Source organism: Saimiri boliviensis, chromosome 3 (assembly GCF_048565385.1).
Source record: "Saimiri boliviensis isolate mSaiBol1 chromosome 3, mSaiBol1.pri, whole genome shotgun sequence".
NCBI classification, from domain to species: domain Eukaryota; kingdom Metazoa; phylum Chordata; class Mammalia; order Primates; family Cebidae; genus Saimiri; species Saimiri boliviensis.
The window spans coordinates 1,722,473-1,745,174 of NC_133451.1; the positions used below are offsets into that span (position 1 = coordinate 1,722,473).

The following is a 22,702-nucleotide window of genomic DNA, read 5'->3' on the forward strand; positions in this document are numbered from 1 at the left end:
CCCTTTCAGTCCAACCTGGGAGCGCCTTCCGCCCATATAATTCTGCGACTCTTAATAGGGTTCAGTTCATTAGAAGCCATACCAGCAGGGCTTTTTAGAGTAACTGTTTTGGGCTTCTGCAGAGGAGCAAGAAGCCCTGTTGCTGGAAAGAAAGGTTCTAACAGCCGGGCACGGTGGCTCAAATCTGTAATCCTAGCACTTTGGGAGGCTGAGATGGGTAGATCATCTGAGGTCAGTTTGAGACCAGCCTGGCCAACATAGTGAAATCCCATCTCTACTAAACACACACGTTAGCCGGGCACAGTGGCTCACACTGTAATCCCAGCACTTTGGGAAGCTGAGGCAAGCTGATCACCTGAGGCTGGGAGTTTGAGACCAGCCTGGCCAACATGGAGAAACCGGCTCTACCAAAAATACAAAATTAGCCAGGCCTGGTGACGGATGCCTCTAACCCCAGCTACTCGGGAGACTGAGGCAGGAGAATCACTTGAACCCAGGAGGCGGAGGGAGGTTGTGGTGAGCCAAGATTGTGCCACTGCACTCCAGCCTGGGCAACGGTGAAACTCCATCTCAAAAATAAATAAAAAATAAAAATAGCCGGGCACAGTGGCTCAAGCCTGTAATCCCAGCACTTTGGGAGGCCAAGGCGTGTGGATCACAAGGTCGAGAGATCGAGACCATCCTGGTCAACATGGTGAAACCCCGTCTCTACTAAAAATACAAAACATTAGCTGGGCATGGTGGCTCGTGCCTGTAATCCCAGCTACTCAGGAGGCTGAGGCAGGAGAATTGCCTGAACCCAGGAGGCGGAGGTTGTGGTGAGCCGAGATCGCGCCATTGCACTCCAGCCTGGGTAACAAGAGCGAAACCCCACCTCAAAAAAAAAATAAAATAAAATAAAAATAAAGAAGGCCCCTTACCGTGTGTGTGTGTGTGTGTGCAGGGCTGGTCACAATTCTCTTTCCAGCTGTACACCACCTCACCAAGTGCCGCTCCCTTCAGACACAAGACAGACACCAACTCTGACCCTCCAAACATGCCAGCTGATGGCAGCTGGCCCACCCAGCAACACCCTAAATCAGTTAAAGGTTTTTATTTTTGCAATATCCCATACAAAAGCAATAGAAACATAACAGTCTTAACAAGAAGTTTACAAATGAATAAACAGAAAATCTGTACACATTATCATTTACAGCAATTTTACAGGTAACTTAACTGATTGTTTAAAAATGTTCTTTCTGAATCGCTCTGCTGCCCCAACTCTTAGAGTATTATAAAGAGCCTGACTAGTGCTATTTACAAGTACCAAATTAAGACTGTATAATTTACATAAAACCCATTAGTTTAACAGCTGAATTTAAGAATGGTCTGACTTCAGAGCTCTGCTGTGACATACTGATAAAAGGCCAAAAATTAAGTCTCCATGAAGATATTAAAGGTGTCTGACTGAGAATACTTTGTCTGGTGCCTATAAAAGTAGCTGACTCTCAAGTGGTCCCACGGACTACATGGTTAAATCCAAAACAATTCATCTCACAAGCAGCAACTTAAGATGCCTGTGGAAAACTAGTTAAGTATACTTGTCTGCTCAACTTGGAGGACAATAGGAATTTAGCAATGACGCTTGCCGGAAGATTGCTTTAAGTATAACCTTGCTTGGATTTAGCTCCATTTACAATTTTAAAACATGCAAAATACACTCACTATACATAATATTAATGTTTCTTAAGAAAGTAAGGCAAAAATAAGAATTCATCATGAACTAACGGACTACTGAACAGAGAAACCCCCAGGCCCAAGTGCACACACATGCTTGGCGCCGGGCCGCCCGTCCGCCTGGCCTGGGAGGAACTGCTTCTCTTCCCGGCCGCCAGGTGGCAGTTAGCTCATGGCCGAGAGGTCTCTCAAGGGTTCAGTTAAACAAGCTTCCAAATCGAACTCGTCCTCCGCTTGACTGTCCACGTGTCTAACTTTGGTGGGTGTGCCAGAGTACATGTCCTGGAAAACAGAAGCATGGGTCAGCTGACTTTCACCTCACCCTGAAAACAGGGGCCACTTCCTACACCCCATAGCTTGTGTGGTGAATCATGTGATTTAATGCACAGCATGTACATCTCATATGCAACCAAAACAGATTTTATGACACTGCGAAGAGAAACCACACGTACTATTTACAAGACACTGAAGTTAGGTATACACACATTTTATTTTTCTTTTGCAGAGACGGAGTCTATGTTGAACTCCCAGGCTCAAGCAATCTTCCCGCCTCGGCCTACCAATGTGCTGGGATTATAGGCAGGAGTCACTAGTCACTACACCTGGCCATGACACATTTTACGAATACAGAAAGAATTCTAAGGCCGGGCGCGGTGACTCAAGCCTGTGATCCCAGCACTTTGGGAGGCCGAGGCGGGTGGATCACGAGGTCAAGAGATCGAGACCATCCTGGTCAACATGGTGAAACCCCGTCTCTACTAAAAATACAAAAAATTAGCTGGGCATGGTGGCATGTGCCTGTAATCCCAGCTACTCAGGAGGCTGAGGCAGGAGAATTGCCTGAACCCAGGAGGCGGAGGTTGCGGTGAGCTGAGATCGCGCCATTGCACTCCAGCCTGGGTAACAAGAGCAAAACTCCGTCTCAAAAAAAAAATCTAAAAGCCGAAAAACCACAAATAGTGGCTGTCTCAGGACAGGAGGAGACTGTTTAAGGCGATAGATTTTAAGATGGTTTTCTTTTTTTTTTTTTTAAATTAACCTGCTGTGTCACCCAGGCTGGAGGGCAGTGGCTCCATGTCAGCTCTGCCACCTCCGACTCCCGAGTTCAAGCGATTCTCCTGCCTCAGCCTCCTGAGTGGCTGGGATTACAGGCCTGAGCCACCACACCCAGCTAGTTTTTTATCTTTAGTAGAGACGGAGTTTCTCCATCTTAGCCAGGCTGGTCTTGAATCTGACCCTCAGGTGATCCACTGGCCTTGGCCTCCCAAAGTGCTGGGATTTCAGGCATGAGCCACTGCACCCAGAAGTTTTCTTTCGTTTTTGAGACACAGCCTCGCTCTGTTGCCCAGGCTGGAGTACAGCGGTGTGATCTGGGCTCAGTGGAACCTCTGCTTCCTAGGTTCAAATGATTCCCCTGCCTGAGCCTCCCGAGTAGCTGGGATTACAGGTGCACCACCACACTAAGCAAATTTTTGCATTTTTAGTAGAGGTGAGTTTTCATCACATTGCCAGGCTGGTTTTCAAACCCCTGACCTCAAGCGATCTGCCCGCCTCAGCTGCCCCAAGTGTTGAAATTACAGCCGTGGGCCACCACAACCTCTGCCTCCCGGGTTCAAGTGATTCTCCTGCCTCAGCCTCCCCAGCAGCTGGGACTACAGGTGTGCGCCACCACACCCGGCCAATTTTTTGTATTTTAGTAGAGGCAGTTTCACCATGTTGGCCAGGATCACCTCAATCTCCTGACCTTGTGATCTGCCCACCTCAGCCTCCCAAAATGCTGGGATTACAGGCGTGCGCCACTGCACCGGCCATAACTGCATCTTCCTTTCTAAGTTCAAATACAGTACAGGATCTTATAGAAAGCATGAGAATTTTCTAACAAATGTTTACATTTTTCTAGTTTTTGTTTTTTTGTAAAGACGGGATTTCACCATCCTGACCAGGATGGTCTTGAACTCCTGACCTTGTGATCCACCTGACTTGGCCTCCCAAAGTGCTGGAATTACAGGACTGAGCCACCACGCCCAGCCCCTTTTCTAGCTTTTAACTTGCTTTTTCACTTAATATGCTGGGTGTTTTCATATGCAATTAGGACAGTCTTCTTTATAAAAATACTAAAGTTTGGCAGGGCACAGTGGCTCAATGCCTATGATCCCAGCGCTTTGGAAGGTAGAGGTGGGCAGATCACCCAAGGCCAGGAGTTCAAGACCAGCCTGGCCAACATGGTGAAACCCCATCTCTACTAAAATACAAAAATTAGCTGGGCACGACGGCAGGTGCCTGTGATCCCAGCTACTCGGGAGGCTGAGGTGACAGAATCACTTGAACCTGAGAGACAGTGGTTGCAGTGAGCCGAGATCATGCCACTAGAGCACTCCAGCCTGGGCACCTGAGCAAGACTCCGTCTCGAAAACAAAAACAAAAAAAACCCATACACCACTAAAGTATCTTTTAACTGTACACTGGTACACATGCAAGGTCTAGAAGAACATGCTCCCAATCATTAACTACAGAATTAGACATGAGCCAATTTTGTACACTACTTTGAACAAACGTATTTTTTTCAAAACTGGTAAATGTAAAGAAAATCCCTATGTACAAAGCATTCCTCCCTTATTTGATAACAATTAGCAGGTAATTCCTATGCCAGCACAAACTACATGGCCTGCACTTGAATACTAGTGACAGGGCATACGTAGATCCTAGACTCGGAGGAAAAAGCTTTTCTTTTCTTATTTTAATGTACTGTAAGTATTCATTTTTTGAGAGAGGGTCTTGCTTTGTCACCCAGGCTGGAGTGCAGTGGTGTGATCACAGCTCACTGCATCCTTGACCTTCTGGGCTAAAGCAATCTTCCTATGTCAGCTTAAGTAGGTGAGACTATAGGAACGCACCACCATACCCAGCCTCTCTCTTTTTGTGGAGCGTCCAGGTCAGGTACAAGGCTCCCACCTGTAATCCAGCACTTTGGGAGGCCAAGGTGGGTGGATCATTTGAGGTCAGGAGTTGCAGACCAGACTGGCCAACATGGTGAGAACCCGCCCCCCCATCTCTACTAAAAATACAAAACTTAGCCAGGTGTGGTGGCACACACCCGTGTTCCCAGCTACTCAGGAGGATGAGGCAGGAGAACCGCTTAAACCCGGGCAATGGAGGCTGTAGTAAGATGAGATTGTGCCACTGCACTCCAACCTGGGTGACAGTCTCACTCTGTCACCCAGGCTGGAGTGCAGTGGCACAATCTAAGGACACTGTAGCCCTGATCCTGAACCTCTGAGCTCAAGCAATCCTCCTCCTTCAGCATCCAGAGTAGATGAGACTGCATGCAGACATGTGCCACCACAGCTGGCTCCTTTGACTTCAAATAAATGAAAACTGTGAAACTGACTTGTTAGACTGAACTGAAAACCTTTAAGGTCATTACCTCAGAATTCAATTTTATGATCCTTGACATTTTGATGATGGGAGTCATCAAAGATAGAAGTCCTTTCCTGTGAGCATCAGAATCAAACGCAGTTTTTTTGTTTTTTTTTTTTTTAGACAGTTTTGCTCTTGTTGCCCAGGCTTCAGTGCAATGGCATGATCTCAGCTCACCGGAACCTCTGCCTCCCAGGTTCAAGTGATTATCCTGCCTCCCAAGTAGGTGGCATTACAGGCACTTGCCACCACGTCCAGCTAATTTTTGTATTTTTAGTAGAGATGGTGTTTCACTATGTTGGCCAGGATGGTCTTGAATTCCTGACCTCAGGTGATCCGCCCGCCTGGGCCTCCGAAAGTGCTGGGATTACAGACGTGAGCCACCGCACCCGGCCCAAACTTCAGTTTTTCTGTTTGCTTTTGAGAAAGAGTCTCACTCTGTTGCCCAGGCTGGACTGCAATGGCGGGATCTCAGCTCACTGCAATCCCCACCTCTCAGGTTCAGTCAATTCTCCCACCTCAGCCTCCTGAGTAGTCAAACTACAGGCACCCGTAATGGCACTCAGCTATTATCTGTATTTTTGTAGAGACAGGGTTTCACCATGTGGGCCAGGGCGGTCTTGAATTCCTGACCTCAGGTGATCCGCCCTGAGGTCAGGAATTCAAGAACAGCAGCCTGGCCAAGACCTCAGCCTCCTGAAGTGCTGGGATTACAGGCATGCACCACCACACCCAGCCCAAACTTCAGTTTATGACAGTATGTGTTAACAATTCACCCGCAAATCCCAACTGACTTATCCAAAGAAAGTACTTACAAAGTCATCCTGAGAGCTTGTCTGGGGCTCGGAGCTGCTTTCTGCAGATTCAAGGTCTACAGGGTGTCTGTGAAATGAAATCCAACAGGTGTGTCAGGCACTAATTTAACAAAGCCAGGAGATGAATTCTCTACAGACAAATCCCACCCATGTGATACAGCCACAACACACTGACAGTGTCCCCTAGGCTCCCTGAGAGGTCAGCTTTCAGTGACTATTTCCCAGACTCAACCCCAGCCCAGTCAATCCAGCAGAGAGAAAGTCAATGGCAATGAGAAGCAGCAAAAAGATCTGCTGGGCTCACCACACAAGCATCCTTTGAAACAGAAGCACTCATAAGCCCAATTTTTGATGGGGATAAACAAGCACTGTGATGAAACATATATGCATTATCACTAATTTTTTCAAGTTTCTATTCAGAGAATGGGACAATGGTGTCACACTGGGAAAAAACCCAAATCACTTCTGTCAGGCCAAATCAGTAAAGCCATGTTACAAAGCATTTTTAACATGCTAGTCTAGGGGAGCTGAGAAGAAACCCCACACAGACAATGGGAGGTATAAGATCACTCTATCTCCCCGGTCAGCCCATATTCCCATGATAAAGGGGAAGTCAGGCCTGAGACATTTCTACTAGGCACAAGTTTAAAAGCCAACAGGGAAGGCTGGGCGCGGTGGCTCAAGCCTGTAATCCCAGCACTTTGGGAGGCCAAGGCGGGTGGATCATGAGGTCAAGAGATCGAGACCATCCTGGGTCAACATGGTGAAACCCCATCTCTACTAAAAATACAAAAAAATTAGCTGGGCGTGGTGGCACGTGCCTGTAGTCCCAGCTACTCGGGAGGCTGAGGCAGGAGAATTGCCTGAACCCAGGAGGCGGAGGTTGCGGTGAGGTGAGATCGCGCCATTGCACTCCAGCCTGGGTAACAAGAGCGAAACTCTGTCTCCAAAAAAAAAAAAAAAAAAAAGCCAACAGGGAAAGAAAACCTTTCTTAAGACCTTTTATTTTCATGGTTGAACAAAAATGATTCAGATACTTTTAAGTATATTTATATTTGAGAAAACCAAATTCCAGACGTTGTAATTTAGGGGAAAAACAACTACAACAACAAACAAAAACTGTGTATTCCGAGATTGACCGTGCTCAAAAGCATTAATTCGATCCAGGAAGCAAACTCCCCCCCGCCCCCGGCTGCCCCCACCCCAGCACAGAACTCAGCACTAAGCTGCAGCAGCTGCTCGGCTCCCCAACAGCTGCTGGGGGGCCTGGTGTCAGAACCTCCTGTCCAAGTGATACACAGCTGCTTCGGTCACTTCGGTCACCAATCAGAGAAACACAGAATAAGAATGCAGCAAAGACATACATTTCTTGCAAATCACACCCTTCGTCAGCAGGAGGGTCCCAGAAATGCAGAGCCACCTTCCAGAGTTTGATTTGTTGGTCCCATGAACGCCGACTATACTTCTTAAATTTATTAGGGGTCTTGGGATGAATGCCAGGTTGTCGAAGATGTCTATGGGAGAAAGATCATTCCAGCACATGCCACTCACATTTCCACATTAGCTTGAAGATTAACCAAACTTTGAGATTAGTATTATTTTAAAAATTAGAGATCACCAGGCGTTGTTGCTCACAGCTATAATCCTAGCATTTTAGGAGGTCACACCAAGATCACTTGAGCTCCGGAGTTTGAAAATGCCCTGGGTAACACACTCAGACCTCTTCTCCATTAAAAAAAAAAAAAAAAAAAAAGCCCAGCAGAGCCCAGCAAATCACTTGGGCTCAAGAATCTGAGACCAGCCTGGCCAACACGATGAAACCTCGACTCTACTAAAAATATCAAAAATTGAGCCAGGAGCAGTGGCTCAAGCCTGTGATCCCAGCACTTTGCGAGGCCAAGGCCGGTGGATCACGAGGTCAAGAGATCGAGACCATCCTGGTCAACATGGTGAAACCCCATCTCTACTAAAAATACAAAAAATAAGCTGGGCATGGTGGCGCGTGCCTGTAATCCCAGCTACTCGGGAGGCTGAGGCAGGAGAATTGCCTGAACCCAGGAGGCGGAGGCTGCGGTGAGCTGAGATCGCGCCATTGCACTCCAGCCTGGGTAACAAGAGCAAAACTCCGTCTCAAAAAAAAAAAAAAAAATCAAAAATTAGCTAGGCATGGTGGCTCATGCCTGGAGTCCCAGCTACTCAGGAGGCTGAGGCAGGATAACTGCTTGAACCCGGGAGGCAGAGGCTGTGGTGAGCTGAGATCATGCCACTGCACTCCAGTCTCGGCAACAGAGTGAAACTCCATCTCAAAACAAAAACAAAAAAACAAACAAACAGGCCAAACATGTTGGCTCATTTGAGGTCAAGAGTTTGAGACCAGCCTGGCCAATATGGCAAAGCCCGGTCTCTACTAAAAATACAAAAATTAGCCAAGCATGGTGGTGCTCACCTGCAGTTCCAGCTACTCGGGATGCTGAGGCAGGAAGATCACTTGAACTGGGGAGGCGGAAGTTGCAGTGGGCTGTGATTACAACACTGCATTCCGGCCTGGGTGACAGAGACTTGGTCTCAAAAACAAAAAACTTAAAAAAAAATAAATAAAATTAAATGAAATTCTCCAAAATGAGCAAAGTAATATATTAAAAAAGCACTATCCACCAAGAACAGTGGCTCCCGCTTGCAAACCCAGTACTTTTGGAAGACTACTCAAGGCCAGGAATTTAAGACCAGCCTGGGCAACATAGGGAGACTCCATCTCTACATAAAATTAAAAATTTAGCCAGGTGTGGTGGCATGCACGAGTAGTGTCAGCTACTCAGGAGGCTGAGGTAAGAGGATTGCTTGAGGCCAGGAGTTTAAAACTGTAGTGAGCCATGATGGCTGGGTGTGGTGGCTAATGCCTGTAATCCCTGCATTTTGGGAGGGTGAGACAGGCAGATCATGAAGTCAGGAGTTCAAGACCAGCCCGGCTAATATGGTGAAACCCATCTTTACTAAAAATACAAGAATTAGGCCAGGCGCAGCGGCTCACGCCTGTAATCCCAGCACTCTGGGAGGCCAAGATGGGTGGATCACAAAGTCAGGAGATCAAGACCAGCCTGGCCAACATGGTGAAACCCCATCTCTATTTTTTAAATAAATAAATAATACAAAAATTAGTCTGGCATGGTGGTGCATGCCTGTAGTCCAAGCTACACAGGGGGCTGAGACAGGAGAATCGCTTTAACCTGTGAGGCAGAGGTGGCAGTAAGCCAACATCATGCCATGGCACCCCAGCCTGGGTGAAAGAGTGAAACTCCATCTCAATAAAATAAAATATACAGTGAGTCATGACATGCCACTGCACTTCAGCCTGGGTAACAGAGCCAGACTCAGTCAGGAGGGGGAAAAAAAAGTACCATCACACTGAATCTTACTATCCCTTTGCCATCTATAAAAGTAAAAAAGAGACAAGCTCTCAAACTCTGCAGCACAGGCTAGAGCAGTAGTGTGATGAGAGAGTAGTGGTGCGATTAATGGTTCACTGTATGTAACCTTTTTTTTTTTTTTTTTTTTTTTTTTTTTAGACGGAGTTTCGCTCTTGTTACCCAGGCTGGAGTGCAATGGTGCGATCTCAGCTCACCGCAACCTCCATCTCCTGGGTTGAGGCAATTCTCCTGCCTCAGCCTCCTGAGTAGCTGGGGTTACAGGCACACGCCACTATGCCCAGCTAATTTTTTTTGTATTTTTAGGAGAGACAGGGTTTTACCATGTTGACCAGGATGGTCTGGATCTCTACCCGCCTCGGCCTCCCAAAGTGCTGAGATTACAGGTTTGAGCCACCGCGCCCGGCCTTTTTTTTTTTAAGACAGGGTTTCACCATGTTGGTCAAGCTGGTCTTGAACTCCCGACCTCAAGTGATCCGCCCGCCTTGGCCTCCAAAGTGCTTGGATTAAAGGCGTGAGCCACTGCGCCCGGCCCAGAGGAGTAAATTTTAACCCAATCCTACCAAAAAGTTCAGAGAAACACTAACGCTTTCTTTGTATCCTTTTGTGTCTGTGTTTGAGGGAGCAGGGTGCTACTTATAAGTGAATAGGGCAAGGCCATTTTCTTTTTCATCCAATTAGAACTTCACAATCTTTAACGTGAACTTCATTTTTCCCAACAAGTATTTTAATAATTTATGTCTATGAGACTGCTGACCCCTAAGAAATAAAATGTTATCTAATGTTCAAAATTATCAAAAGGATTTTTAAATCTTCCTGTTTTTAGTTTTTCAGTGGCCATCCATTCTTTATGTCATAAGCCCCAGTAAGTCTCTCATAAATAGCTCTTAGCAGGCGTGAACTATCCCCGGCATCATCTGTTCTACCCAATCTAAGCAACTCTTTAAGAAATGCAATGCCACACCACGTGGCTGGTTCAAGACGTGCCACTGAGACAAGACTACCTCGGGACTTCTTTAATATAACGATCGTAGGCAATTGTGTTCTTCCCATAGTTGATCTGCTTCTGTCTCCTCATCAGGACACTTTCATCTGTCTCAAAGTCAGCCGGCACAGTAGACATAGACTCCTTTGAATCAGAACTGAAAAAACAAGATAAACAGAATAAGCCCTGTAATTAAGATCCCCACATAAGGTAAGTCAAAAAAATGTCAAAACGCAATAATGGAGGATTCACTCCCCATTCCCAACCATATTAATCCCAAACAGTCCAGAGACTTTGTATCTATGGGAATTTAGTACACAACAGACACAGTATTTCAAATCAGTGAAGAATGTATTAAATTCTACTGCAACAATCAGTATTTCTGACAGTCACAATTTTTTTTTTTTAAAAACAAATTACAGGTCTGTCAAATTAGAAAAGAAATATTTACACAGCCTTTACCTTCCTGATGATGATTTTCTCTCTCTTCCAAAGTCATTTATGAGGAGTTTCCTTTTATATCTGAGAGTAAAATAAATATTGCTGTTTTTTAAAAAGGTATTAAAATAAAGCAGCCAGGTCTGAGGAAGCGCTACCCCGGTACCCTCAGGCACACCATCCTCTGTAATGCAGAAGCTCCCTGGACCAAAAGAAGTCTTTGTTAGGTTCAGTTTAAGTACTGGGATCCACACAACAAAAAATTGTATCCCCATAACTTGACAGCCTTAAAAAAAGAAAGAAAAAGAAAACATAAATTCAAATAAGTTTTTATTTTAAAAACACCAGTTACTAATGGGACCCGTATGCCTACTGGGCACTGCACATCTTCTCCAATCTTGGAGACCAAGCGTGCCACCTTTTTGTCTTGTTCCCCATGAACTTCATGAAGCATTTGCAGTCATTACCAGAATACAGCGTTGCAATAAAAAAACAAAAAAACAAAAACAAAAAAAACCATGACGTCTCCAAAAGGAGTCTAGTGCAATCTAATGTTGAAACCACCAACTACCTTGAGCTACAAAAGTTCATGCAGTTATCTTTTTTTTTTTTTTTTTTTTGAGATGGAGTCTCACTCCCTCACCCATGCAAGAGTATAGTAGCAGGATCATGGCTCACAACAGCCTGGTACTCCCGGGCTGATGCAATCATCCCACTTCAGCCTCCCAAGCAGCTAAGGACTCCACGTACATGCCGCCATACCCATCTCCAAAAAAAATTTTTTTTAAACAGACTGAAAAAACAACAGATTAACAGAATAAGCCCTGCAATTAAGATCACCAAGTCTTTTTGGAGAAAAAAAAATTTTTTTGGAGAGGACGTCTCACTATGCTGCCCAGGCTGCTCTTGAACTCCTGAGCGCCAGCGATCCTCCTGCCTCAGCCTCTCAAAAGTACTGACTCAGATCAGGCCAGGCACAGTGGCTCACGAGGTCAGGAGTTCAAAACTAGCCTGGCCAACCTGGTGAAACCTCATCTCTACTAAAATTACAAAAATTAGCTGGGCATGGTGGCGGACACCTGTAATCCCAGTTACCTGGGAGACTGAAGCAGGAGAATTGCTTGAACCTGGGAGGCGGAGGTTGCAGTGGGCCTAGACCATGCCATTGCACTCCAGCCTGGGCAACAGAACAAGAGTACTGAGATCAGGAGTGAGCCACCACACCTGGCCTGTCATGCAGGTATCTAAATTATGTCATGTATCACTGTGCCCTCCCTTCAAAGTCTAAAATCCACCCAAGTTTGCTGAGTTGTTCAGTGCAGTGAGAACATCAGAAGATAACAAATTAATTTATCTCCTGTGTTTCTAGAGTAGCCCTGGCTATATACACCATCCTTGCACAATTCAGACATTAGTCCTACAAATCATTTTCTGTGAGGCCTGATTCCCTCTAGTACCCCAGATGAGAAAGACTGGTTTCAGGTATGATGAAAATCCATTTTAAAAACTCTCACACTGCCAGTTTGTAGTCTGTTACTCCCCTTTAACTATAGTAAGCTGACTTTTCTCATACCCCTCTTGCTGTCGGGAAGTAAGCTGGTCTCCTCTGTGATGGCTCACCAAAGGCCAGGAGGTTAAATCACACAGGTCACACTAAATCCACAGCTTTGGCTGGGTCCAGTGGCTCACTCCTGTAATCCCAGCACTTTGGAGGCCGAGGCAGGTGGATCACCCCAGGTCAGGAGTTTGAAACCAGCCTGGCTGACATGGTGAAACCCCGCCTCTATTAAAAATACAAAAATTGGCCGGGCGCGGTGGCTCACGCCTGTAATCCCAGCACTTTGGCCGAGGCGGGTGGATCACGAGGTCAAGAGATCGAGACCATCCTGGTCAACACGGTGAAACCCTGTCTCTACTAAAAATACAAAAAATTAGCTGGGCATGGTGGCATGTGCCTGTAATCCCAGCTACTCAGGAGGCTGAGGCAGGAGAATTGCCTGAACCCAGGAGGCGGAGGTTGCGGTGAGCCGAGATCGCGCCACTGCACTCCAGCCTGGGTAACAAGAGTGAAACTCCGCCTCAAAAAAAAAAAAAAAAAAAAATTAGCTGACATGGTGGCATGCGCCTGTAACTCGGGAGGCTGAGGCAGGAGAATCGAGCTGAGATTGCACCACTGCACCTCAGCGTGGGCAACAAAGCAAGACTGTCTCAAAAAAATAAATAAATAAAAATAAAAGCCGCAGCTTTCCACCACAAAGGGTTATGATCAGCAGAGCAGTCCAAACAGTGCTATTTTCCAGAACAGGACAATTTTCAGGCACAGGCCCATGAGCTTTCTGAGGAACAAATACTGGTCCACCCACAGGACAGTCTAGACAGGTGGAATCTGCCTGCATACGAGCTGCAGATATTCCCCGACAGCGGGTGATGTGAGGGAACACAGGTCTGCAAGAACTCTTCTAAGACTTGTGAATGCAACACAAATTACACAGGTTAAGTCAATCATTCTAACTTTACAGCTGAGAAGTCAAGAGCTACATAAATACAGCAATTCAACAAGACCTATGTAAACACAACTAAAAATATTGGTACTCACATCTGTGAACTCCTAGTTCATTTTTTTCTGCCCACCCACACATTTTGATACCAGAAGAAATTACGAATAATTTCCCCAAATGTTAAATAACCAATTCCCATATATTCCTGTCCCTTGTCAAAGGAGACAGCCATAAATACCATCGCTGGCTACCAAGATGAGAACGGGTAGTCTAGTTATGATCCCACGGCTGACACTCGACACATTTTTCTCACGAGACCCTGTTTGTTCATCAGCCACTTGTCAACTAAAATTATCTTGTAAAATACTTCAACTAGGCAGGGCATGGTGGCTTGCCCTACAATCCCAGTACTTTGGGAGGGCAAGGCGGGTTGATCACGAGGTCAAGACCATCCTGGACAACATGTCAAACCCCATCTCTACTAAAAATATGAAAATCAGCTGGAAATGGTGGCACAGGCCTGCAGTCCCAGCTACTCTGCTGGCTGGGGCAGGAGAATCAATCGCTTGAGCCTGGGAGGCGGAGGTTGCAGCGAGCAGAGATCTCCCTGCACTCCAGCCTGGCAAGAGAGCAAGACTCCACCTCAAAAAACAAACAAAAAACAAAACAAAACAGAACAAACTTCAACTAATTATGAGCCACATTTTTAAACTGGGTTTGAATACACCCAGTCCATGCAACTAGGTTTCAGTTATACAACTCATCAAGAGAGAAAGGACTGATAATACAGTCAAGGGAGATTAAACAATGGTTAAGGATGCATTATCTGAATTAGGAAGTAACTTACAGTTAGTGAGAACTTGGATACACACAACAGTCTTGTGTACAACCGCAAGAGGTTCGCAGAATCCACGCTCGAGACTCTACTGGAATGCTGGCACTTCTGAGTTGTGCAACCTGAGCCAGATGTCAGTCAGCACATTCCTCCATCTGGAGAGAGCACGCCATCGCCTGTGCTGGGTTGTGTCAGCACAGCACACAGAAGGTGGGTGGTAACAAAAGACTGTAAAAAGTTCCTTACAGTCCTCCAGCCTGCAATACCACCACTGTATACCTACCTCCACTCTCAGAAGGATTACCACCTAAGACAGTCGTCTTCAAACTTGAGAGTAGACTCACCTGGAGGGCTTTTCACAGGATGGCCGGGCCACACCCCATCGCAGGCCCAGGGAAGGGTCTGAGAACCTGTATTTCTAACAATTTCCCAGGAAATACTGATGTCTTTGGTCTGGAGCCCAGACCTTTGAGAACCACTATTCTAAGACATATATAAAATTTAATGTGTGACAGAAAACACCACAGATTAACACTTCAAAGTGGTCCAAAATGTGTACCTTGCAATTTCTTTGTTAACTCTGGTCCTCATTTCATCTTCTTCAACAGCACTTGCCCAGTCAGAACATCTAGACCGGGGTTTAGGACCTTCAGGAGTGGTAAAGCTGCAACAAAACAAAAATGCTACTGAACCATGACACAACTTTGTTTTCTTCCAAACTGTACGTCAAGAAATATTCAAAGGCTGGTCAGGAACAGTGGCTGATGCCTGTAATACCATCACTTTGAAAAACTGAGGTAGGAGGATCATTTGAGCCCAGGAGTTCAAGATCAGCATGGGTAACATAGTGAGACCTCATCTCTACCCCAGACACAAAAAATTCAAAGATATCAATGAACTATGTGCATCAAGCCATACGAAACTAGACTTTAGCAGGAGAAAGGCAAACTAGATGGAGAACTAACGTATCAGCTGAATCTGTCTACCCAGGGCTGTCTGAATAGAGTGTAAGTCATGGAGTCCCTCGGCAGTGTGTCCACTGTGTTTGGGGTGTAATAAAACCAATTAAAATTTAGACTTATAAAGAAATTATAATTCCTCTTGAGTGTCTCCACTTCTGTAGTCCAGGGCTATCATATGGCTAAAATCAAGTTATTTGGTTCATCTGTGGTAGATGTTTATAAAGTCAACTCATCAGCCATTAAAATGGATTTTTTTTTTTTTTTTTTTTTTTGAGATGGAGTCTTGCTCTGTCACCCAGGCTAGAGTGCAGCAGTGCAATCTTGGTTCACCGCAACCTCTGCTTCCCAGGTTCATGCAATTCTCCTGCCTCAGCCTCTTGAGTAGCTGGGATTACAGGTGCAGTTGCCACTGCGCCCAGCTAACTTTTGTATTTTTTTCAGTAAAGACAAGGTTTCACCATCTGAACCTGGCTGGTCTCAAACTCCTGACCCGGTGATCCATCCACCTCAGCCTCCCAAAGTACTGGGATTACAGGCGTGAGCCACCATGCCCGGCCAAGATGGAGATTTGCTTCCAATTTCTGCAGTGTGTGTGGCAGTCAGAACACCCCCATCTAGTTTTCAGCTTCAGCTCTGGCATTTCTATGGGTCAACCTTATCTGATTGATCCAACATCTGGCCTGATGCTGGAGCTCATGAATTTACCTCAGAAGTCTGGAGAGTATAGTTTCCCATCTAGCATTTAATTTGTCCCTATGCGGTTAGTCCCAGTTTGAAGTCATTACCAATGTCAATGTCGACAAGATTGTGACAATATTGCCTTTCATAAAACTGAGGACCAAAGAATTCCACCATTCCAACAAAGCCTGAGTTTCATAGATTGTGGGCACGTCTAGACAGAGGTATGTGCATACTTGATGGTGCAGAGAAACTACTCATTTCCACCAACCTCATGCTCCCCCTGGCTGGCCATACAGAGGGATTTGCTGTCATATTGAGAAGGCTCTGCAAGATGAACTGCTAATTGAAGCTCACTATCTCAGGTGGGTATATCTGTTGTGTAGTCCCAAGCCTGTATCCATATCATAAAAGTGGAGTCTGGCATTCTTCCGGGTTATCTCGCCAGTGTAGACTCCTCCATATGAAGGGAGGCTGAGGCAGAGAACTGCTTGAACCTGGGAGGCGGAGGCTGCAAATGAACCTTCAGGGTAAGAATTTTGCAGACACGTCTATGCTGAACAGTAGGATCCTGCACTTGCCAAATGTCTGCCTCCTCCTGTTCTGCACTGATCCCTTTTTTTTTTTTTTTTTTAAATGGAGTTTCACTCTTATTTCTTATTCCCCAGGCTGGAGTGCAATGGCACAATCTCGGTTCACCACAACCTTTGCCTCCAGGGTTGCCTCCTGCCTCAGCCTCCAGAGTAGCTGGGATTACAGGCATGTGCCACCATGCCTGGCTAATTTTATATTTTTAGTACAGACAGGGTTTCTCCATGTTGGTCAGGCTGGTCTCGAACTCCTGACCTCAGGGGATCCGTCCGCCTCAGCCTCCCAAAGTGCTGGGATTACAGGCAAGGGCCACCACACCCAGCCTGCATTAACCCATTCTAATTCCTGTTAAGTGTGAGAATTATCTTCAGTTCTCTCTCCATTATCATTCATGATGGATTACTGAACCACTGACTAGTTGAGAAATGACTGATGCTGAAAAAATGGTATTTTATTGGTAAGGCTTATTACCAAATGTCTGATAATGAAGCAAGCCACCAGAAACTTCTCCAGGCCACCCCAGGAATGTTTTGATTTGACCACGGATGTAGCACACACCAAAATCACGAAGACTTTTGCAAAATTAAGCTACTCGTTTTATTTTGCCAGATATCATGGAAGAGTCTTTAACTCGTTCTGAATTATTTATAAGTCTGAGTACTTCATAGAATTATAAAGCAGGTACGGCTTACTCCTTCTCACCATGTTGCAAATATTTACTGAGATTGGGTACAGTACTGAGGGATAACACTCTCCTGATTTATCCAATGCTGACTGTCTAGAGCAAATTGTATATTCTCTTTGTGAATGGTCCTGTAACGTGTATGAACACGCTTCTGGGTGCCTTAGAAGTTGTATTTTTAATGTGTGCTAATATGTGGTATTTAAACATTGTGACAAGCAGTTTTGAATAAAGGCTGAAACTTCATCTCCAAAATAAAACGAATAGCCAGGCAAGGTAGGGCATGGCTGTAGTCCCAGCTATGTGGGAGGCCCGGGCAGCAGGGTCACTCTAGCCAGGAGGTCAAGGCTAGATGAGCCACGATCCTGGCACTGCACTCCAGTCTGGGCAACAGCGTAAAACCTTATCTCAAAATACATATACATAGTTGCAGGGGATGGTGGCTCATTCTTGTAATGGCAGCACTTCGGGAGGCTGAGGTGGGTGGATCACCTCAGGTAAGGAGTTTCAGCTACTTGGGAGGCTGAGACAGGAGAACTGCTTGAACCCCAGAGGCAGAGGCTGCAATGTACCACTGCACTCCAGCCTGCACAAGAGCGAGAAAGACTCCGTCTCAAAAAAACTAAATAAAATGAATAATAAATAACAGAATAGCTAACATACACATTTAGCTCTTAGGTGTATGCAGTAATTCAGAATGTTATTTACACTACAATTACAATGTGTACAGCGTGTATGTAGGAGTCCTTGCTGCATTAGGACTCCGACTACTGGCAAAGTACCCCCTACGCTTGGGTTAAACCAAATCCAGAAGCTCAATTCCATCTCAAGCTCAAGGAAGTCCTCAGTCAAGATCAGGAAATTTATGGCCAGGTACAGTGGCTCACGCCTGTAATCCTAGCACTTTGGGAGGCCGAGGCCAGCAACCTGCCTGAGCTCAGGAGTTCGAGACCAGCCAGGGCAAAATGGTGAAACCCCATCTCTACTAAAATACAAAAAATTTGCCAGAAGTGATAGCGCATCTGTAATCCCTGCTACTGGGGAGGCTGAGGAGGGAGAATCGCTTGGACCCAGGAGGAAGTTGCAGTGAGCTGAGATTGAGCACTGCACTCCAGCCTGGGGACAGAGCAAGACCCCTAAAAAAAAAATTAAACAGATAAATAATAGTCTGGACATGGTGGCTCACGCCTGTAATGCCAGCACTTTGGGAAGCAGAGGTAGATGGATCACCTGGTCAGGAGTTCAAGACCAGTATGGCCAACATGGTGAAACTCCATTGCCACTAAAAACACAAAAATTAGCTGGATGTGGTGGTGGCCAACTATAATCCCAGCTACACAGGAGGCGGAGACAGAGAACTGCTTGAACGCGGAAGGCGGAGGTTGCAGTGAGCCAAGATTACGCCACTGCACTCCAGCCCAGGTGTCAGGGCAAGACTCCGCCTCAAAAATAAATAAATAAAGTAATAAGTAAGTAGATATAATCAGGAAATCTGAAAGCCTAAGGCTTGATGCCCCAAATTCTGGCAGTTCGAATTGATGTTATCTGTTATCTATACATCATACATAAACTCACATTCTTATTTTTCCACCTCATTTTTCTGCTGATTACTACTGATATTAAAACTAGATACTGGGCCTGGTGCAGCGGCTCACACCTATAATCCCAGCACTTTGGACGCTGAAGTAGGCGGATCACAAGGTCAGGAGATTGAGACCATCCTGGCTAACACAGTGAAACCCCATCTCCAGTAAAAATACAAAAAATTAGCCAGGCATGGTGGCACATGCCTACAGTGCCAGCTACTCGAGGCTGAGGTAGAACTGCCTGAACTTGGAAGGCCGAGGTTGCAGTGAGCCGAGATCACGCCACTGCACTCCAGCCTGGGTGAAAGAGTCAGACTTCATCTCAAAAAAATAAAATGAGTTGGGAGGGGAGGGACTGGAAAAAAATAAAATAAAATAAATAAAATGAATAAAACTAGATACTAACTTTAACTACAATACAAGTAAGCAACATATTTTAGCTACAAACCAAATGCTGAGCTTTGAAAATGCAATTGCAGTAACAAATCTTATGTTCTTATCATTTCTTCCCTTATAGTCACACAACTCAAAGCAACTTAAATTGGATTTCTAAATGTAAATTTCCAGATTCTAAAACTGACAGAAAGGTATGAGATCAAATTAGGTAGTTAACCGAAAATTAAACTGACTCAATTGAGGCTCATCCAGAATTGAAAACACACAAGCACCCTCACTAGTATCAACAGGTTCAAGTCTGGGTCTCTCAGCGTAACAAATTCCTGAACTCCGGGGATAATTTAAACAGTGTGTATGTGAATGACGTCGATAGAGTCACAATCTACCCTATCTCAGGACAGCAAAGCCTGTTTTACACACTACGCTGACACCTTCCTCTGTATCTTACCCATCAATGAGCTGGCTCTATTCGTCAGTGCCTCCAAGCACTCTCCAAGCGCAAACACCAAGTGCAAAGGCTCTAGGACAGAAGCATTCCTACCGCTGGAGGAATGAGGATACCAAGAACTTCCGTAACTCTAGAGCATTGTAAGGAGTTAACTTTTCTTTTTTTTTTTTTTTTTTTTGAGAAAAAGTCTCGCTCTGTCGCCGAGGCTGGAGTGCAGTGGCATGTTCTCAGCTCACTGCAACCTCTGCCTCCCTGGTTCATAGAATTCTCTGCATCAGCCTCTAGAGTAGCTGGGATTACAGGTGCCTGCCACCACATTCGGCTAATTTTTTTATTTTTATTTTTTTAGCAGAAATGGGGATTCACCATGTTGGCCAGGCTGGTCTTGAATTCCCGACCTCATGTTGCCGCCATCTTGGCCTCCCAAAGTGCTGGGATTACAGGCGTGAGCCACCGCGGCCGACCAGGATTTAACCTTTTTATCTTCAGCTGAGAGCACTAGAGAGCTCAGAGCTCCACCTCAGTAAGGTCTGACTACCTTCTCTTCACATATGGCCCTTGGACCTCTTCTGTACCCAGCCCTAGAGTCTTTAAAGATCATCTACACATGCTGGTAAGCCACTGTGCCTGACGATGCCTCCCCATGTGGACTCCTACGCTTATTAACCTTCCTGATAGCTCCCTTTGCTTCTCTAAGCACCTTCTCACACCTCCCGACTTCCCAGGTCTGGAGGCTCCAGCCCATCTCTATCTTGGCAAATGGTCCCACAATCAACAGTGTTCAGACCTACAGGCTTCAGTTATTCTTGATTGCCTCTTTCCTTTGTGAACCAAAAAGTGCCTGAGGCAAGTCTCATTTTAATAAAGTTAAGGATGTGTCTAGAAGAACACAAAATCACAGAAACAGTTTATAGTCTTTGCTTTTCTCCAGAGGACAGTGAGGACTTCAATATTTAGAAGACAAAAGTAGGCCGGGCACAGTGGCCCACGCCTGTAATCCCAGCACTCTGGGAGGCCGAGGCAGGCAGATCACAAGGTCAGAAGTTTGAGACCAGCCTGGCCAACACGGTTAAACGCCGTCTCTACTAAAAATACAAAAATCAGCCAGGGCTGGTGGCGCACACCTGTAATCCCAGCTACTCGGGAAGCCGAGGCAGAAGAATTACTTGAATCCGGGAGGCGGAGGTTGCAGTAAGCCAAGACCTCACCATTGCACTCCGGTCTGCGGGACAGAGCAAGAGTCCATCTCAAAAAGAAAATAAAAATAAAAGTAGGTTGAAGGAGAAAGGAGGCGAGCACAGTAATCACGTGTTCCAAGAGAAAAGCAGCAGCTCGGGGAATAGTCAATTACGTATTTCCGTAAACCGGCACTGAAGGTGGAGACTTCACCCGAGATACTTAACGTTTCATCTGTAGCTAACTGCTTAGGAACGAGAAGAAAAGCAAAGGCAGCTTCTTGCATGACTCGCCTTTCAGCTTCGCTCTTCCTGTTGGCACAGCGCATTTGGGTCCCGGTTTTCACCTTCCTTTCGGCCTCCCATCCCCAACGCTTCGGCAGGCTTCCCGGGCCCCGCCTTCCCAAGTCCACCCCGAACCACGCAGTCCCCGGCACCGATCACCGCGCCCTTTCAGGGAACGGCAGCCGCGAGCCCCGACGCGGGACGGGACGGGCCCCCCGCGTCCGCACACGAGGGTGGGGCCTCGGCGGGCGGGTCGCCTCCCTTCCGCCCCGTCCGCACACCAAGCCCCCGGAGAGGCTTCCTCCAGCCGCAGCCCCGAAAAGCCCCGGCACTGCGACCGCCGGTCCCCCCGAATCCAGCCGCCAGCACGAGCCCCGAGCCCTCCCGCCGCCCGCACCCCGGCCCGCCCGGAAGACGCGCGGGCGGGTCCGCCTGCCGGCTCGCTCCCCCTCGGCACCCCGGGGTCCCGACCGCCACGTGCTCCCGAGAGGCTCGTCGGAGGCGCCGACCTCCCCCGGGGCGCCACGCAGGTGGGCCGCCGCCGGTTCCGCCGCCCCCCACGCCGGGCCGCGCGGAAACAAAGGGAAACGGACGCGCGGCGCCGACCTGACCAAGCCCCGCCTCGCGAGAGCGCGACGCGGCCCCCGGAGCCCGCGGCCTCGTCAAGGGCCCCACCGCGCCCCGACCCCCGGGCCCCGCGCCCACCTCTCGGGTCTGCGCTCGGCGCCGCAGCGCTCGGCCTCCTCGGCGTCCTCGGGCCTCCAGCGCCGGCTGTCGGCTCTGCGCTTCCGTCCGAGGCTCCACCGCGCGTGGGACGGCGGGCTGCGGGGAGGGAGGCGGTCGGCGCGGCCCGGGAGGTCCAGGCCCGCCGCACGCCGCCCACCCCGCGGGGCGCGCGCTCCCTCGCCCCCCTCGCAGCCCCGGCCTCACCTGGCGTCGCCGTCGCAGCGTCTCTGGTACCTGGGCGGGCTACGCGGGCGGCAGGCCATGGCGGCGCGGGCCGGGCGCGCAGGTAGGACGGGCCCGGGGCAGACACGGCGAACGCTGCGCCCGCGCCGGCGCTCACGGGCTCTCCGCGCCCCGCCCCCAACCGCCTTTATGTGGGCGCCAGGCCCGGCCCCGCCCCTCGGCCTCCCGCGCGCGCCGGGTCGGGCGAGACCATCGGGCCGCGCCGCAGGGGTCCACTCGGCTGCGCGCGCCTCGCGGCCCGACTGGAGCTGGGCCGAGGCCTTAGGATCGAGGGCCGCCGCGAGGCCCGACTGCCCGGCGCTCGGCTCGGGAGGCGGATGGGCGCCGCAGAATGAGAGCCCTGAGGAAAAGGTTGCCCCCCCACCCCTGGCATTGAGGCGGCCGGCCCGCCGCGGGCCCCTGCGACGCAGATAGGTCGGGCCTTGGCGGGCGGGGCAGCTTTGGCGGGAGATTCCGCCGGGCGCTACGCGGCGCAGGTCGCGGGGAAGGGCACGCGGCGCGTTTCTCGGCCTGGGTCGTGGCCCATCTCCCATTGGTCCCGGCCTGGGTGGAGCGCGTCTCCGATTGGTCCATACACAGGTGGGGGCGTGTCTCCGCGCTGGCGGGAACCGTGAACACGGAACCCGGAAGGCGCGGCCTGTGGCCGGTACTGGCTGCTCCCTGGGGTCCCGTGGCCGCTGCGGGCCCCGTGCGCGCGGAGTATTGTTTTGAGCCGCTTAAAGTTTTGGAGTAACCTTTTAGGCAGCGATAGGTGGCTGAGTCTTCCCGGTACCGCTGCCCCGGTCGTTGGCCGCACGCTAGGCT

The 22,702-nt window shown here is 48.1% G+C and overlaps 1 protein-coding gene across 1 annotated transcript; it reads right to left on the reverse strand.

Moving 5' to 3' along the window:
* Positions 1-1,078: 1,078 nt before the first annotated feature.
* Positions 1,079-22,015, reverse strand: SLBP (stem-loop histone mRNA binding protein). Its single transcript, XM_039468131.2, has 8 exons — positions 21,860-22,015; positions 21,635-21,751; positions 14,686-14,790; positions 10,818-10,877; positions 10,375-10,512; positions 7,313-7,462; positions 5,949-6,015; positions 1,079-1,998 (listed from the first exon to the last, which is right to left on the reverse strand). The coding sequence occupies exons 1-8, from the start codon at positions 21,916-21,918 to the stop codon at positions 1,882-1,884; spliced, it is 813 nt and encodes a 270-aa protein (XP_039324065.2). The 5' UTR covers positions 21,919-22,015; the 3' UTR covers positions 1,079-1,881.
* Positions 22,016-22,702: the final 687 nt, after the last annotated feature.

Coding starts and splice junctions, on each gene's coding strand:
- SLBP (XM_039468131.2), bottom strand. CDS start 21,918: ATGGCCTGCCGCCCGCGTAGCCCGCCCAGGTACCAGAGACGCTGCGAC. Junction 10,878..14,685: donor GTTAACAAAGAAATTGCAAG/GTACACATTTTG, acceptor TTTTACTCTCAG/ATATAAAAGGAAACTCCTCA. Junction 1,999..5,948: donor CAAGCTCTCAGGATGACTTT/GTAAGTACTTTC, acceptor TCTGTTTTCCAG/GACATGTACTCTGGCACACC.